This window comes from Magnolia sinica, chromosome 3, assembly GCF_029962835.1.
Source record: "Magnolia sinica isolate HGM2019 chromosome 3, MsV1, whole genome shotgun sequence".
NCBI lineage: Eukaryota > Viridiplantae > Streptophyta > Magnoliopsida > Magnoliales > Magnoliaceae > Magnolia > Magnolia sinica.
This window is the reverse complement of record NC_080575.1, coordinates 109,770,897-109,790,854: the sequence shown is the minus strand read 5'-3', so window position 1 is coordinate 109,790,854 and position 19,958 is coordinate 109,770,897. Positions and strand designations below refer to the sequence as shown.

Here is a 19,958-nt window from a genome sequence, read left to right as displayed (position 1 = left end):
AACCATCAAAGTCGATTTCCCTTCGTGCTAATCCTAAGTTCCCTTGAATGTGTCCATTCTTGATTTTGTCTGTCTTGCCACCCAACCATCTCAACATCCTCAGTTTTGCCATGCTCATCCTATAAACACGTTGTTACCTACCCAACATTTTTCCCATTAAGCATAGCTTGTCTTATAGTTATCCTACAAAATTTTCCTTCGACCTCATTGGTATGCAGCAATGACATAGAACTCCAAAGCCACATCTCCACACCGAACTCTAATCATATGAGCAGCATCCTTCTCAATCTCTCCAGACTCTTGATTTTTATTTTTTTATTTTTTTACTTTTGAAAGATAGTGCAATTTATTAAAAACCAAAAGTCCAATAAGAGACAACAAAGCAGACATGAAAAAGTAAAAAAAAAAATACAAACCGCCACTCAGGGCACGCAATCCCTAATATACAAATCAATCTAGTTGATAGCTCCTACAATAGAACCGCTTCTGTTACAGAAACAACGGTTGTTCCCCTCACCCCAAATAGTCCGAAGAACGGCAAGCACAACCACCCTCCACATGGACTTGCCCTTCCTCCCAGCCCCACGGACACGCCAAGAACAGAACAGACCCTTGATGGAGCTTGGCATCTATCACGCCGCGAGCCTGGCACCTGGGTATTCGTGACCCAGATACCATATCAGAGACGGGACATAATATTGATCATTTACATTGCATGATTTAAAGGCATTTCGTCACACATAATAATTTGAGGAAAGAAATTATCATTCCATAGAATAATCCAAAATGAATAAAATCATCGTTCACAAAATTCAACTTAAACTTATTTCATGAAATTTTAAATCAACTAGGAGCAAAAATAAATCAAATCTTCAATTACGTTGCATTTGTCCAAAAACATCACAACAACCCCAAAGCTTTCTCTACTAAGAAACATCACAACAACCTTGATTTCCTCCACCCCAAATAGGCTCTTGAGCACATATGCCTCCTACGGGGAGATACAATCAAAGGGCAGGTTATTGAGACTCGGTCGCACCCAATCCTCACCTGAAAGCATATTTGAATAAAAATTGAAAATAACATGACAAATGGAGCTCTTGGCAACTATCCTCTGCTCATCAACCAATAGCGAGGAAATGCAATTGGCCCAAAGAATTTAGTATCTTAATGTCTTCCTTGAGCTAGGTTGTCTGAGAACATTGACACCACTTGATCTTCTCCTCTTTTAGTCTAGAACCATAATTGGCAGAGATCTTAGCTTTAACGGCTTTCTCGACGTTGGACAACATGTCTCCTCCTTGATGTCCATCGCTTGAATCTCGCAAAGGATGGAATCCATCTCAATCTCCCTATACTCGAACACATCTTTCTTCCACTCCCTGAGCTTGGCTTTCAGTAGCTTTAGGTTCTGGAAGAGCTTAAAACTAGCACGACCTTCAACCTCAAAAGAGGACCACCAACCTGAGACCAAGGCCTAAAAACCGTCCACTTCGAGAACGGTCGGCTCAAACCGAAAAGGTTGAGGACCCTAAACGACTTCATCAACCTCCAAAAAGATAGGGCAATGATATGATACAGGAATAGGAAACCTCTTTGGCATGCTAGGGGAAATCTTTGCACCCACCTAGGAGAGCAGGAATCTATCCAACTTCGACATGACTGGACCACCAATCCATTAGATCAAGTGAACTTAACACCTCCGAAAGGGAGGTCCACTAGCTCATGCTTAAGAACCTAGTCTGAAAGCCCCGAATGCTACTAGAGACCCAATCTCCACGTAGCTTCTCGTGAGCAAAACGAACCACGTTGGAATCACCACCCACACACAAGGGGAGTTGTCATCTATTAAAAGCAACAGGCAACTCCTCCCACAGAAGTAGGTGAAGAGTCGACTGGTTTGGCCCATACACCCATGAGAAACCCACCTGAAGCCAGAGGAAGACTCCCAGAGAACCACAGAAATGGAGAAGTAGCCACTTCAACTAACCTCCCTGGCCCAGATCCCAAAGAACCAAGATACCTCCAACTAAACTGACTGCATCAAGAGCCTCCCACTCCACACCCCTATGCCCCCGAATAGACTCAACCAACTTGTAATCCCGGATTTTTCCACACTTGACCTTAGCATTACTGTCAGAGAACCATACAAGTTTGATTAATTACCCATAAGAAACTAACGAATGCATCCGGTCACCTAAATCTTTTGCCTAACCATGTGATCTATTAGTCGAAGGCCAAGATCGGCACAACCCGCCATCAATTAATCAGAATGATTGTAGTTAGCGGAGATTCACCTAAAATCTACTTCACCAAGGGGTTAGATAATGATTACTCTACGTACGAAACCCAAATTGATTAAACTGCCCTTTTGGCCTAAGAATCAATGGTATAGGGTAATTTAAGTTGAACCACCGTTTCCGCTAATTGCGAATAGGTCAAACTATAAACTTAGAGCTAATCCAAACCCTAATTATCATGCACGACAAATCTCGTTGCTTAACTTATTCCAGAAATGCCCGAATTAACCAAACAAGCCCTAAACCGCTCGTTAGTGGGCCACTGAACTCGAAACTATAGAAAGATGTTCGTCTTGGCGGACTTGACGTCCATCACGGGACATCGAGCCGAGATCGCATCTCGAATCATTCAACTTGGGCTCGCATGGTAAGCACATGAAATATGCAAATGCCCTTCGAATCTTACAGGAACTTGAGTTAATTATCCATATTCGGTCCTTACCAAAGTTGTGGCTTTTGGACCGTTAGATTGCAGCCAAATTTAGAGTACCAATCTAAGTTAATATCCTACACACATCCATATAGCCGTGACCTCATCGATGATCGGTGGTCATCAAATTGACTTCTAATCATACATATCGATCGGCGCATTCAAATGGTGGGTCGATTATATCCATACGTAGATCATCACTAGGGCCAGCTATCTTATGGCATAGATTGACCCGTACACCTCTATGTGGACCCTGAAAGTTAGAATTAAACTCCTATAGGGTTATAATGTTGAACACCTAGTCATTAGGGCCAATTGGGCCACTTCTGACACTATAAACACCTATATATGGGTAGCCCCTCCATTCCATAGAAATTACCTTAAAAGGGAGGGCCAGGGGGGTGGTCTTGGTGTTGATTCTTGTTGAGTTCTTGCAATTAAACCCTAATCGCTACCACATCCTTCATCGAATCCACTCCTACTTGCGATTGGGTGTAAGAATCGCATCTAATCTTTCAATTTAGCGAGTTGATGATAGCTTCTTGATTCCTAATGAGATTTCCTTTGACCTTGATTATGATTTGGTGTTTTCCCGTAACCGTAAGAACCCTAACGCTAAGTGCGATTAAATCACATAACCCCTCTCTGAGGTGAGGACTATTCTTCTAGGTTTCCCTTTTATCAACCCTTGATAGCGTTAGATAATAATTTTTAATTGTTGTTAAGATATCGTGTGCTATTTGTGCTTGAAATTATTTATTGTTGTAACCCTAATGTTATGTGTTGTCAATAGCCAACATGTTCATTGAAATGCTTGAGCAATATGAAATTCCAACTATTGGAACCCTTTTATGTCATTTGATAAGCGTTGTTAATGAACGTTTATCTGTACTGATATACGTTGGATTGTACTGACATATGTTCGAGCGTGCTGATTCGCAGATGTGTTTCATTGATATACCCTGTTGTGGTATTAAGTTGCTCTATGATTATGATTATGTATTGCAAATTTGAATTGTTGTTGTGTGGATCAAGCCCTACAAATGGCATAGTGGATGACCCTCTTTGGGTTGGCTATCCCAGGTTTATCCGGTCAACTGGTAGTAGTTAGAACTACGTGAGACGCTTTACACCCAATGCCGGATTTGCCTGGGGTTCTCCATAGTCAAATTTGAATTGTTGTTGTGTGGATCAAGCCCTACAAATCGCATAGTGGATGGCCCTTTTTGGGTTGGCTATCCCAAGTTTATCCGGTCAACTGGCAGTAGTTAGAACTACGTGAGATGCTTTACACCCAATGCCGGATTTACCTGGGGTTCTCTATAGTCGATCGGAATAGTCTAACATAGAGCTGATCATTCTTATGCTTGGTAATTGTATAACATTCAGTAGAATCTAGGATACCACTGTGACTATTGATTTAAGTCCATTCATAACCGTTAATGCATTACATTGTTACAAAGACTCATGAGTCAGGCATGGTGGTATGGGACATCGTGTTTGAGTTGTTGGCCTATGCGAGGGTGACGTGTCTGCCGCATTGGTAAAACAGTGAGTGTCAAACCTGCCATGTTGGTAAAACATTGGATGACGAGCCTCCCTGTAGTGACCATTGAGCACTAGTGAATGCCAAGAGCCTATCGTATTGTTGATGGATTTGATGTTGTACCTTCGCCACATTTGTGTTTTTATGACAACCCTTACTTTGCTTGTGATCGTCCTTAGGTGATGAGCCCTTACTGTCATTTAATTGTATAAGTTGGACTTTTGGGTGACAAACCTAAAACGGGGTCAAGGGACACTGGTGAGGGGCTCCCACATGATGCTATGAGCCACGTGATCCGTTTAGCAACTTTTGATAGAATGGAGGTATCCCAGATTCGCCAATCTGCTGTATGAACTAGGATTAATATTTACTCGGTTAATCGTGCATATCATGGCATACATTTATGGGTTTTGCTAAAGGTGAACCATTTTGCAATTGAGTGATGATTTTTTGGATTATTATGTTGTTGAGGAAGTGCTACAAATTGTTCCCAAGCCATACATCTGCATATCATTCCATCCATGCACTTAAACAACTAGCATAGGGAATTCCTAGTTTTGTATTGTTATTATTGTTTATGGTTGATTGTATTGATAACATGTGTAACTTAGAAAATGGTATCATTAAGTTAGTAATGCAGGGGCATTTTCACACTGGGCTCGAGTGGGGTCGCTTGTGGGATGCAAGGGCACACTCGGGGTGGGCGAGCCCACGGGGGAGGTTTCGTGTTCAAGACTCCTCATCAGGGGTGATTAATGAGCATTTCACATCGGGCTCAAGTGGGGTAGCCTGTGGGATGCGGGGATACACTCGGGGTGGGCGGCCCGTGTGAGGCGGTACCCATGTGATTTGGGGCCCACGAGGGGGGTTCGGCCGAGGTCCTAACCCATGAGATGTAGGGCTTGGGCTATGAGATAAAAGGATTAATTCGCCATAATCTAAAAGTTTGAGCTTTTAGAGGAAGTGGTTAATTGTCCTGCATCAAATTGGTATCAAAGCGGGAGGTCTCGTGTTCGAGACTCTTCACCGGGGGTGATTCATGCAGGGGCATTTTCACACCGGGCTCGAGTGGGGTTGCCTATGGGATGTAAGGGCAAACTCGGGATGAGCAGGGCCCACGGGGGAGGTCTCGTGTTCAAGACTCGTCACTGGGGGTGATTAATATACATTTCACACCGAGCTCGAGTGGGGTAGCCTATGGGATGCGGGGACACACTCGGGGTGGGCAGCCCGTGTGAGGCGATACCCATATGATTTGGAGCTCACAAGGGGGGTTCAGTCGAGGTCCTAACCCATGAGATGTGGGGCTTGGGCTATAAGATAAAGGGATTAATTCGCCATGCTCTAACAGTTCGAGCTTTTAGAGCAAGTGGTTAATTGTCCTACATCAGTTAGCTACTCACTCCCATTAGGAAATATTTTAAAACACCAACCAAACGATATTGTTGATACAGGTACCACCGAGATTTCAGACGAGCAGGCATAGACTAGCTTGCACCATCGTCATGATGTTTTAGGAGTGTTAGACGAAAACATAAAACTTTACAATTTATTCATTTTGGACGTGTATATATTGGAGTCCCCAATTAGGTGGACTCCATGGTTTGGTTTTGTTGAATGTATATTGTGGCTTGTGTAATCCCCATTTAGGCAGACATCACTTGTGAAGTTGTACATTTTGAACATCAACCATATATTTCTGGGTTTAGTTATATTTGCTTAACTTTTTATGCTGCTGATGTAAAGCTACTCTAATTATTGATCATGGGTGAATGTTAACCGGATTGCGCGGACATGTGGAAACTTGCCTACGTGCATTTTTGTAGGTTCACACTAGGAAACGACCCCCGACCCCCCGAAAAAAAAAACATGGATCAACCCCAAGGCTAGCCAACTCCCTGCACCCCTTAGACGGTTTTGGAGACCATTTTTAATACTCAGACGAGGACATTCGAAGGCCTCTTTCTTCAAAAAGCTAAACGAGGGCAATGTAGTCATCATTATCACCAAAAGCCACCCCATTAAGTCTTCCCACATGGCTAATAGCCTCCCTGATCCACCTCTTCCCCTTGAAGGTCCCAACTAGACCCTCCATAACTCCCGACGAGGAGTCAGAAGAACAGAGATTGTTAACAGGAATTTGATCATCTTCCAAACATAGAGCCACCTATAGGGGGGAAGCGTCCAAAGCATCTTCAACCTCTGGTGCAAGCCTACAATAATTGGAAACTCACTCGCTTTTCGAAGTATTCCTAAAATTCGTTGTGACTTCCTCATACATAGGAAAATAGCCCCATTGGTCAACCTTCCTGGCAGGAAACCAAATTAATTTGTTTATACATTTGTCTCATTCCTTAACCTTTGCTTGACCACTCTCCCAAAGTTTCATAATAGAGCTCATAAGTTCAATTCCATGATAGTTAGTGCAGCTTTGCATGTCCCCTTTATTTTATAAATTGGAACCATAGTACTTTTCCTCCATTTGTTTCGCTAATAGCCTTTTGTACATCATCATTCTATCACCCAGTTTCCTTATATGAGTGGATTTTTTCCCTCTATATACTCCTAAAACATCTTTCACCACTTCCGTAATCTACTCGGCCATCTCATTCCATTCCATATAACATAAACTTCTTCCACAGCATTCCACTTTCCTCTTCCATTGTTTTCTCTCCTGTTAGATTCCACCACCTTGTTTCTAGACACCTCTTCCAACTCTTAGTGTAAACATCCATAGACGACCTACTGTTGTGTAGTCAAACTCTCACTCAGTATAACCTTGCACTCTTTACATATTGGTTATTTTTCCTTCCTAAGTAGGAAGAAATCTATTTGTCTTGCATATGATCCACTTCTGGAAGTTATTAAAAATTTAAATGTTCGACCTTTTTTTCTTTTCTTTTTTCGAGCAAAAAGTAATTTTATTAAAACAACCAGCCTGCAAAAGCAAGGCTAGAAAAGAATACAAAGAAAAACAAAAGAGCTGCAACACAAGAGCACCACCCGCGTAGGGGAAAAGGGCAATTAACAACTAGCAACTCATTCTGAAATAGAAAATTTTGCTTCTTCAACAACATCCTCAAGTGATCTAAAGACATTACAAAAGCGTCTTCTATATCTCTCCCCAAATCGTCCACCACACAGCCGGTAAAGAAAGGTTCCAAGTATTTCGGCCTTAGATCCCCCTCCTCCCCCATGCCACGCCCAAAGAAGGCTCAACACACAAATTGGCATAACCCAACTCGTCCCAAAATCGTCCACCACACAACCGGTAAAGAAATGTTCACCTTTCTTTTTAAGTATGTGTTTGCTAAAGCTAGATCGTATGCCATGGCAAAATCAAGGATAGCACCCCCCATCTCATTCCTTCTCCCAAAACCATAACCACCATGCATTGTCTCATATCCTCTACTCTCTTTTCTTACATGACCATGTAACTTTCCTCGTACAAATATACACTCTTCGAAATTCCTCCATCCTACCCAAATTATCTCTTGATTCTATCCTCTAACCTACCTGTGACGTATGTGCATTGATGACATTGATTATCTCCTCTCCCAAAACAAGTTTTATTGATAAATCCTAAGAGTGAGAATAAACAGATATCTTCATTTATGGGTTTCATATGCATGGTTTTGACGTATATATAAGTTTCTTTGCAGATGACTACACAATTAAAAGACAAACTTCTACTTTAGTGTAACTCAATATCTTTTGACTAAAGAACTCATAACAAGAACAGAAAAGTCATTAAACAACTGCTAAGAACAAAATAGGAAAATACTAAAACCAATAGAAATCAAAAGCAACCCAGCCATGTGACCATGTAACCATGTGGGCCCTACAGTTGGTTCATATATTTGGCTGACAAGCCCTGCGGGCCCCACAGATTGATTTATCCACAGTTAGTATATGAATAATTGATACATGTGGCCCAAATGGCTAATTGTTGGATCTTGAGACCATATTAGGGATAGCACAACTTGCCCACTTGCATCAAGAGAAGAAACGTTTTTATAGCTACACAAATTTCAAGCCATTAGTATTATTGGTTGTACTAAATTATATTTGCCCGAATCATGAAGCGAAGCGACAACCGATTCAAGTGCAGGAGCAGGGAAGTGTCTGTTTCAAATTTTAAATAAGTATAAAAGAAAAATAGCTAGGAAGTGGGACTAGGAGCAGGAATCCAAAGCACACTTCAAAACAAGAGTGGCACCCAAGTAGAAGGAATGTGTAACTAAGTAGTTGACATCACAAAAATAATCCTTTCGATACTCATTTCAGTGTACCAAAAAGATTATAAAACATGCAACCATCATTAGAGATCAATTCATGCCATTTAAGTTCCATCCTGTTCAATTACAGTTGTTACAGTCGATGCTGATGCGATATAGTTGGTTCTCGTCCTTCAGAGACTACAAGTGTAATAGGAGCATCCTTGACAAAAGAATCACCCTAAGATGATCATCTCATCGCTATTGAGAACGAATCCATATAGTAAATAGGAAGGAAAAGGAATGACATCAAAATAAGTACTTGATTTAGATAAGGATCATAGGATCTGCCAATAATTCAAGCCAATAAAACACTAGTTATTTTAGTTAGTTTATTTAGAGTCATTAATTCAAAATACCTCGACTTTTTCAGAACAGGTCCAAGTCAAATAGCAATGATTACCTTTTTGAAGGCCTACGTCCCATAGAAACTGTCTACCTGAGACTGTTCCTTGGCCCATAGGTCCAAACACAAGGTTAGAATTCTAGGTCTTCTAGGGTGGTAACTGTGGTTTCTCATTGATGGCTCAGGTCCCCCCAAAAGGAGGCTTCCGATGCTTCTTTCAACTTGGAATCGATTCACAATGATTCTAGAAATTTTCATATAAAAAAATACATAAGAAAATGTAATTTGAAATAACTAACCTTCAAAGAAAAAATAAAAGATAAATCATCCCTGCACATATGCTCCTGCACAAAAGATAAAGATGCTAAGGTCAAAGAGAGCTTAGTTATGTGTGAAGAAAGAGGCAATAGACAATAGGCAATAGGCAAGAGACATATATGCATAGATATGTATCTATGTATACAAATGAAACAAACAATCATTATCAACAATTCAAAATTGGCTTATCCCAGCTATATGGGGTCGGCTTTATGAATCCTTTTTCAACAATCTACTAACTCCCAAGAATTTTTAGTTTGGACTACTAAAAAAACAATTGCCCTGTATAATAGAGTAAAAGAGATCATTCCATTTTGCAAGCCTATGAATCTATCTATCCGTGAAAGAATTACTCAACTTTGATGACCAGAAGAAGTGAACTTTACAACCCCAATGGAAATTGAAAAGAGAGAAGGAAAATTGTCCACATTTTTTTCATATTTTGCTAAGGCAGTTGCTGGAATCTTCAGTTGGCAAAAGAATACAGAATAGTATCCACTATAACCAAGCACCATTGTGGAAATTCACGGATCCAATAACTCAATACCCTTATTTTCCTTTCAAATTTTTTAGTTCAGCTATGAACAAGGCAACACTTAAAAGAGGGTGTCAGTTAAAAGGTTAAAAAAGTCAAGAAGCTCAAAAGCCACTTCCGAAAACACATTGTACTTGTCTTCATAATTACCAACAAATGGTTATTTCTCACCAAACAAGCTATTAAATATTTTGGTAAAAACGATGCCAAACAATACATGGAAATCGGTTGAATGTACCTGTCCATATATAACTTCATTCAAATCACTCATTGATGGTGTCCTCTCCATCAAGCGTGCCTGCGTAGTTTATTAAAATCCTTAAATGAATGAGCTACTTAGTAGCTAATGAGAAGTATGTGCCACAACAGAACCCAACATATAGCAACTTGAGTGATAAACATTTAACGATCATGAAGAGAGAACCAAAAAAAAAAAAAATCCAAACCAAATTTTGGTCAACCATTTTGTCAATAAATTGGTTTAAATTTGTCAAATAGCATCAGATGCAACTTTTCCAAGCCTCTCGAAAATAAAAATAAAAAAATTACACAAAACAAAAGGAAAACTACATGCTCATTGTCCCTGTAAGAGCAAGAAAGTGTCCAACAATGAGATCCACAGATTAGCAAAAATATCCACTCCAAAGTTTTCCATGTTGAATGTCAAAGGCATGGCAGAGATATTCAGATTATCATATCTGGAAGTTTAGACTTCTTACTCTAGGATGAATTAGTTATGAATGAGTGGCCCAAAAAAATGACAGCTAAGTCTACAGGCTTTTGCACAAGACAGAGAAACTATGCAGCTGAAGAATCTCCTCTAAATGGATTGAATAATGTCTCCAATTGACAAGCTTCTTCTGATTGAGAGAGATTGCATTGATGATGATTGTACCAGAACAAACTCCACAACAATTGGGATACCACCTATTTGAACGAAATATTTAGCTTCATATGTAGTCTGTTTTTTAGTGTAAGGCATACACAGAAAAGAAGCTACAGTTTAGAGGATGGGCAAATAAATAAAGACATACAAATTGTAAGCTGGCCTTTCTTTTCTTTTTTCTTTTTTTATTGGGATTTTTACCCAAAAATTCCTCCTAATGCATGATTTTACCATAAGATGCTTTGACCTTTGATAATTACAAAGACATTCCTCTAGCCATACGGATATGAGGTGAAAAGTCTTATTTACCCTTTAAGAGATTCCATGCATAATAAAAAAATCACGGCTCCCATTGAACCGAATTGTACAAAATCACAGTTCCCCATCCCAATTGTACCGAACGGAATTGCATTTGTCTAGCCACTAAGCTATGTGCACCCACAATAATGTGTTTCTGAAATCTATTTTGGCCACCAGTTGCATGACCCAATTTTAAGGTTAGGGCTCAAAAACTATCCTCATCCATGATTCAGGTGGGCCAAATAATTGGAAAAGGTATGGCCTACACTCCAAACTATTTCCCTCAATGTGGCCCACCTGAATCACGGATTGTCCTGAATTTTGTGCCTCAAGCCTAAATTTTGGTGCGTCATATAATGGTTCAAGTGGATTTAACATAATTATCATGGCGGGCCCTATAAAGAAATCAACAGTCTCCCAACCGTTTTCCTTGATGTGGTCCATTTGAATCACAAGTCAACCTGGCTTTTTTGCCTTGGACCTAACATGGGATTGCACACCTAATGTCAGAGTGGATTACACGTACACATTACGATGGCGTACGCTTGGGTGAGCATCCCATAATTTTTTTAATATAAAAACAGAAATTTCTTTCCTATTGCGGAAGGAAGCATACGCACAGTTACAGTCCTGTACCCGAGGCTGTGTGAGGCCAACAGAGATGTTGGTTACAAATTCCCCCCGTCCGTCTGTTTTTCAAGATCACGATAGGATAGAAGTCTAAAAATCAGTCAAATCCAAAACTTATGTGGGCCATACCATGCGAAATAATGGGGATCGAACGCCTGTTGTGACAGAAGTTTTATATCAGGATGATATTTGTGCCTGCAGTTTATCTGACTGGTAATAACCCTATGAACGGTTTGGATGGCATATAAACATCATGGTCAACTCCGAGAATGTTTCAACAGTGGACGTTTCCATTCCCACTGTTTCGTTTAGTGTGGCCCACCTGAGCTTTGGATCTACTTGAATCTTAAAATCATGTCCTATTGTGGTCTTTCAAAACATATGTTCAGAGTGGATTTGTCATGTACATCCATGATTCTATGTTGGCCTTACAGTCACAGGCATTGGTGCATCTCTGTGCCCAAGTCACGGGTGATCTACTTCCGCTGCGGAAGAGCGACAGACTCGGAGCATATTGTAACACACGGCACCATTGGCAGTACTTTGTGGTGTTGAAAAGGATGCATGGGCCCACCATGATGTATGTGTTTTATCCACGCTGTCCATCTAATTTTTCAGATCATTCAGTGCATGAGACCAAAAATGTGCTAGATCAAAATCTCGCGAGGGCTACCCCATAGAAAACAGTGTTAATAGAACACCCAACATTAAAAACTTCTTGGGGCTACAATAGTTTTGGATCAAGGTGATATTTGTGTTTTCCCTTCATCCAGGTCTCTGTGACCTAATCAAAAGGTTGGATGGCAAATAAATATTACAGTAGGCCTTAGAAAGTTTTTAACGGCGGACGTTTAGTCACCGCTTTCCTGTGGTACGGTCCACTTGAGATTTGGATCTGCCTCATTTTTGGGCCCATGCCCTAAAATGATCTAGCAAAATGGATGGATGGCATGGATAAAACACATACATCATAGTTACCCACAAAGCTCTTCCATCACAACACAATAGTCATGGTGGTTCCATGTGCTACACAACTCAATCGAGTTTAAGACTGACACCCCCCCTACCACTTTGGCAAGTAGATGTGAAATTCCACTTTAGTTGTACAACCAAAAAAATCATATGTTATTCAGATGGACTAAAACTTTGTGATTTTTACATGTGATTTCATCCAAAATTTTAGTCATGGGGCCAAAAAAATTCATATGTTATTCGGGATAATCATATGATTTAGGTGGGCCGCATCGAGGGAAACAGTTTGGAGGGTAGGCATCACCCTGTACACCTTTCCAATTGTTTGGTCCACTTGAATCACGAATGGGGATGGTTTTCGAGCTCTACACCTAAAAGTGGGTCATGCTGCTAGTGGTCAGTGTGGATTTCGGAAACATCACGATGGGTCCTAGATAGCTTCTTAACTAGACATGCAATTCACTTCCGTACAGGACACGCAATATGAGTTCTCCTTTATTCATGGATTCTCTCACAAGGCTAAACTAGACTTATCACCTCCCATCCGTACACTGATAGGAATGTTTTGGTAAATATCTAACCTTAAAGCATTTTCTCGTGTTATCATGTATTAGGAGGCATTTTCGGGTACAAATCCCTTTTTTATTTAAGTCATCCTACACTTCACTTTGTCTTCACCTTTGATTGGTCTTCTTCGATAGAATGGGTTTTCATTTGAATAAGTGCAGTCTTTACCAAAGCCATGGAAAGCAGGAGCGTGAGGAAGAGGATGAGGATGAGGAGAATGAAACAAAACCACAGTTAATAGGGACAAGAACCAAACATCATATCATGCATTCTTCTCACACAGTGAATATTCCCAACTAAGAGAATGACACTTGGGTTCAAGCATTCATCAGTGAATGCATATTACAGCTGAAAAAATCAGTGAATAAGACCTTATTAGAAAGAAGCCAAATGGCACCTACAAAACTTAAAGCAAACAAAGGAGAGCCAACCAATGGGAGGCCACAGCCCCTGTGCTCTAGCAGAGAAAGAAAGAACCAAGAATTCTGCCCAAGAACAAACAAGGGATTTGACTCAAGCAATGACAGTGGAACCTCAACAGAAATACCATTGATAGCACAGTTGTTTCTCTCCTTTCAGATAGGCACAGAACGTGGCCTCCATATCATTCTTCCTTTCCCGAAGAAAGCTCCCGCATGCCAGGCCCAAACAGGATCTGAATCAAAACTGGCATTGACGACGCGACAGAGAACTAATTCAGGCACCTGCTCCAAACTGCATATGTGAAGAAGCAATGGATGAGAAGATTATTAACACTTCCCTCATCTCTCAAACACATTTCCATGGCAGAGTTGGTCTATAATAACGATTCAGTCACAGCTCAGAAAGCCATGTGAAAGCAAATAACTCCTGGGGGAAGAGTTCAGTTTCCAATCCAGCCCATAGATGCAAACCCCTCACCGAAATTACAGATCTTAAGGGCTATGGACATAACTGAAAATTTTCGTGGGTTCCCATCTCCACAGAAGCCTATCCTCCATAGACTGATCAATCAGCGGAACTGAAAAAATGTTCATGAAATTAGACTCTTCCATCAAATTCCTCCTGAAAATAGGGTAACGATCCAATTTCCATCAGATTCATAGTAATCGTTTTGCCTACCACATAAGTAGGCAAAAGGATTACAGAGCATTCCATAAGAAGATCGGAGCAGCACTAGTACCAGCGGCCTTCACAAAATCTGATAGAGACCCATTGCCTATCTCAAACACCATCCCTCAAAGCACAACTGAATCCCTAAATGATATCACTTTCCAACAGCCCGACTTTCTGTATCTAGATGCGGAAGGACTCGGGAGTGTCCCTAACATCATCCTGAATGCCATATTTGGCCACCATAACTCCATATGGATGATTTTTTTTGTGACAAATTGCCAAATCCACTTACCAAACAGAGCATTGTTCATCCCCTAATCGATATGTTTGCACACCTCCTTCCATTCCAACACGGAAGTTTTCCTTCAACTCTGCACCCTGCCAAAAGGAGTTGCACTGCAACTTTTCAATCCTGGCCAACTCACAGGGCATTAAAAGAGAGACTTCAAATAAACCGATAAAGCTGCCAGCAATGCCTCAATAAGCCTTGAGTCTTCCTCTCAGCGACAAGAATCTCTCTTTCCAAATTGTTAATCTTCTTTCCATCCTAAAGATCAGTGGACCCAAAGCCTCTTCATAGAGGAGCCAATGCACAAGGGTGGGCCCAGGCCGGAGTTTGGGAGTTTGGGTGGCATCACAGAATCACTGCAAGATCTTTGACCGTTGTACGGACACATGGACTCCGTTTGAGCTAAAAGTTTAGGGGTTTGATAGATCTTGATTTTAGAAGATTTGTCATGATTTTTTCAAAATTTATTGGACCTCAAATCGGTAAGCTTTTCTTTGGTTTCTTTGCTCAAGATAGACCGAAATCTTCTTCCCAAGCTACCCATGGCAGATTTTTTACTTAAGATCAATGTTTGAGAGGTTTTTAACCTCAAACAGACGTGCAGCTAGACCGTTTTTCACTCGTGTGGCTTCACAACCTTCTTGAAGAACTTGGCTATCCTCCTTCGAATCCGGTTCCTCTTCACTGTGACAACCAAGCGGCCATCCATATTGCTCGTAACCCAGTTTTCCACGAGCGAACCAAGCATATTAAGGTCGACTGTCACTTTATTAGGGATAAAGTCGCTTCTAAGGAAATCGTCACTCCTTTTGTTCGATCTGAGGATTAACTTGCTGATGTTCTTACAAAGTCCTTGAGTCGAGATGCTCTTCATCGTGTTCGTGACAAGTTGGGCATGATCAACATCTATGCTCCAACTTGAGGGGGAGTATCGAGAATGCTAGTGTATTGTGTATATGGTTAATGGCCCCTTTTAGTGTAAGTGCATGTGCACACTTCCTTCTTCTCTTGCAGTGTACTATATGCTTTATTATAATAAAATATTATGTGTTAGGGCAAGCAAGCCTAACACAACATCACTCCCAAACTCACCTTCTTCACATTATCATCATCAAATCATTCTCTACTGCCTCTTCTAATCTAATCCTGATCATGTCGATTTTGAAAAGGTCAACTTTTTTCCCAAAACCACCTCAAAACACCTTAATAAGTTGATATACACCTCAGATTTAGGTGGCAGTCCCTCTTGCCTTCATAATCAGTGAATTGCAAGTGCATTACATTAACATTGGCCCACCCAATATCAAAGTGTAAGTGTTCTATCCACCCTTCTGATGAAAGACAATTAGCCACTTGCTCTAAAAGCTAGAACTGTTAGAGCATGGCGAATCAATCCTTTTATCTAATAGCCCAGGCCTCACATCTCATGGGTTAGGACCTCAGTCAAACGCCCACCGTGGGCCCTAAATCACATGGGTGCCGCCTCACACGAGCCACCCGCATCACACTAGCCGCCCACCCCGAGTGTGCCCCTGCATCCCACAGGCAACCCCACTCGAGTCCAGTGTGAAAATGTCACTGCATGAATCACCTCTAGTGAGGAGTCTCGAACACGAGACATCCCGCTTTGATACCACTTTGATACAGGACAATTAGCCACTTTCTCTAAAAGCTCGAACTGTTAGAGCATGGCGAATCAATCCCTTTATCTCATAGCCCAGGGCCCACATCTCATGGGTTAGAACCTCGGCCGAACCCCCCTCGTGGGCCCCAAATCATATGGGCACCGCCTCACACGAGCCACCTGCCTCACACAAGCCGCTCACCTCGAGTGTGCCCCTGCATCCCACAGGCAACCCCACTCAAGCCCAGCGGGAAAATGCCCCTGCATTACCTTCCTTTTTGGCTTTGTCAAGGATTTTGCCAAGGGCTTCCCCAATAATGACAAATAGGGAAGAAGAAAGGGGATCCCCTTACCTGATCCATCTAGAGCCTTGAAAAAACCCTTTGGTGACCCCGTTAACAAACACTAAGTATTTGGCTGACACTACACACTCCCATCCAATGAGGAGGTAGCATAAGAACGCCCAGCCCAGTATGCGTTATCATAAGCTTTCTCCAGATTGATTTTGTAGATGACCCCTGGCTTCGATTCTCTATGCCTCTAAGATTGATCAATCATGTACCATAAGAGTACCATCAAAAGCTCTTTAAGAGGAGGTGATTTATGCCAACTGCTCTTTTTTTCTTTTTTTCTTTTTTAACAGCTGCCAACATCCTCGATAGCCAACCTCAAAGCCAACACCTTAGCTAGGATTTTATATAGACTAGCTATGACACTTACGGGGTGAAACTGATGGGAACATCCCGCGCACACGCACACGCACGTCAGGCCCCCTATGCACGTACGCCAGAAGGAGGGCTCCACCGTCGATCTGGATCGATGATGACGTCCAGGGAGGGCCTCCTAGTTAGAAGATGAAGTTTTGGTCCAACAGAGTGGACACAATAGCCAAGGAAAGCCCATCATGGGATCTCATGATCGTGGCCCACTCGTCGAATTGATTTCATATTTTAGGTTTTGCTTATTGTTATTATTTAGAACATCGTAAACGCTTTAGATTTCTTTATTTGGTTTTTATTTGAGTTTACTTCATCACCAAGTAATAGGTTGCGCATATGGTGCGAGTTTTTGGGGTATAGGGTTTTCCCTATAAATAGGCATCCCTTGTAGTTCTTTTGATTCATTCAAGCTTAATAAAAATTCCTGCTTTATTTTTCTACTCTCTTAGGGCCTGTTTGATTTTCTAATTACAGAGGGAATTCAAGGTAAATAGGTAATAATTATTTACCTCTATATTTCCGATTGGATTTCCAAGGTGATTTGACCAGCACCTTTCATTTATAGCAGTCCTCACATCACCCGAGGAGAAAAAAGTTAAATTGTGGAGCCCACGTTAATGTTTGTGTATTATCCACACCGTCCATCCTTTTAGCCAACTCATTTTAGGGCATGAGCCAAAAAAAGAGGCAGATCAAAAGATCAAGTGGACCACACCACTAGAAACAATGGGAATTGAACTCCTACCATTGAAAGCTTCTTGAGGACCCCATAAGTTTTGGATGAAACTGATATTTTTGTTTCCACTTTATCCATGACTATGTGACCTTATTAACATGTTGGATGACAAATAAACATCACCATGGACCCTAGGGAGAAAACAACTTTCAACCATTAACGTTTTACTGATCATTGTTTCCTAAGGTGTGGTCCACTTGAGCTTTTGATTTTCCTCATTTTTGTGTTCATGCCTTAAAATGTATTTTTTTAAAGAATGGATGGTGTGGATAACTCATATATATCGTGGTGGGGCCCACATATTTAAATCAGTAATAACAACTTTGTATGGACCGATTTTCAAAACGTAAATCCTGGCGACTTTCAAACAGGCTGTAGTAAGTAATAACCAGGTAATTCCCTGTATTTACCAGGGAAATTAAAAATCAAATAGCCCCTTAGTGAGTTGTGGAAGAATTCAAAAGTGGGTGTGAAGCCCTCTCTTTTCGAAGGGCTAACTACGTGGTGTGAAGCCACATCTTTCCCCATCCATCCCTACCCTCTCTCATCCATATATCTCATCTTCTATCATCATTATTGCTTTGAATTTTTCAATTTTTGCAACTATTCATTCCCCTACAGCCAGTTTCCATAATCTGGACCTGTAAGAGGGCTGAAACTTCGGCGGAGCACTACGCCTCGACCTTAGGTCAGATCGTCATCAAACTTGGAGTGATTGGAGGTCTCCCCTAACCAACCAAGGCCTAGGTGTCACTTTGGGGAGGCGGGCTTCCATCACACGTGCAGCTAGCCCACCCGCGCACGTGCGTCAGCCTCGGGTCACCATCTGCGCGCAGGAGCTTTCTCCAGGTTAGGTTTTCCTTTGGTTTTCCTCTTTTCATTCCTATGTCCTAGACCCTAGCCTTAGTTTGCATTAGCCTTAATTTATTTGCCCTTTTTTCACCCTAGGATTCCTTGAATTGAGACTGGGGAATCCCTTAGATTAGGGACTGTTTGCTATGCATGAGTGGTTGATTTCTATTTCCCTTTGAGATCGTTTGGCTTATAATTTTTATTGGTCCAGTCCTAGCCTGTGTAGGCCTGGACCCGCATAGATTTCCCTTTAATTGAATGTTTGGATTTTCATGTGGGATGTGGAATTTGTGTAATTGTTTCTGAATTGGTATGATCTAAGCCTGAAACTTTGCATATCATATTTAAATCGCATGTCCTGCATCAGAAACTCGGCCAAATCTTTGGCCTCCTCGCTCTTGGGAATGAGAGCAACAAAAGGTTTCCAAATCAGTAGCTAATTTTCCACTTCATAGAACTGCTCTTATTGTATTCCATTAGGTCCCCCTCAATGTCTTCCCAAAAGGTTTGGTGTAAGGCAAGTTGCCCCACCATCCAAACCTAGCACTTTATCTGACCCAAGTTGCCCCACCGTCGCCCAAACCTCATCTTCTTCAATAGGCAGCATCTTCTGGGGTAATCTATCCGAACTCATTAACTAGGCTTGGACATTGCCACTGATCTTTGGAAAACAGTCCAATAGAAGTCCACTATCATGTAAATAATGCTTGGGGATCCTCTTCCCTGACACTTGCAAAAGAGTGGATGCGATGCACTCTTATCCGAGCTTTAGCCATTTGATTGAAGAACGTGTATTCTTAATTTCTTCTCACCCTCTTTGAGCCAACAAGCTCTAAATTTCCCACATGATTTCTTCTTCAAGAGTCTTCTTTTTATAATCCTCTTGCAGCTGATGTCTTTGATCGTTGGCTTCCAAAAAGTTTGCTTGTTTTATTCGCCTGTCAATTTCCTTCTTCTTTTTTACGCACGCACTCACACCCCACACACACTCACGAACTCACACCACAGTGGGATTTCACCACAATGGGTACTCGAACCCATGACCTCGCCTGTCAATTTCTTGAATTTCTTATAGGAGTCTGCATTCTACCTCCACTCTACCAAATCCAGCTTTGTTCCACTCTCTGATTTTTCTTTATAAGATTCCTCATCTTAAGAGCCAACTTTCTGACCCATAGTACTCTGCATCTGCAATGCATTCCACCAATCTCTGACTTTTTGTCCTGAAGCCACATGTTTGAATCTAAACAGGATGGGACCCACCCATCCAGACTATAAGACAAAAGAATTGAACGGTAGATAAAAACTGGCTTTAAAACTACCCACTGAAAGACTTCGGCATATGAAATCTTCCCATGAGCTAGATATGAAGAATTGGTCGATCCTAGATATGACGGGGATCTCCTGATGGTTCAACCATGTGAATGACGCACCGTCCAGAGGAAGGTCAATGAAGGATGATGATGTATCCAGTTGGAGAACCAAGCATAGAAGGTCAAATAGTTGTAGAACCAGACCTATGGGTGACCTTGACAC

At 41.4% G+C, this 19,958-nt stretch overlaps 1 protein-coding gene across 5 annotated transcripts in view; it reads right to left on the bottom strand.

Moving 5' to 3' along the window:
• The window catches only part of LOC131240674 (uncharacterized), a 63,125-nt gene that overhangs the window by 18,852 nt on the left and 24,315 nt on the right, over positions 1-19,958 (bottom strand). For all 5 annotated transcript variants that reach the window (XM_058239062.1, XM_058239060.1, XM_058239061.1 and 2 more), the window contains 2 exons: positions 9,991-10,050; positions 9,199-9,243 (listed from right to left, as the gene is read on the bottom strand). In XM_058239062.1, the coding sequence (XP_058095045.1) occupies positions 9,199-9,243; positions 9,991-10,050 (105 nt within the window). The remainder of the gene's footprint in view (positions 1-9,198; positions 9,244-9,990; positions 10,051-19,958) is intronic.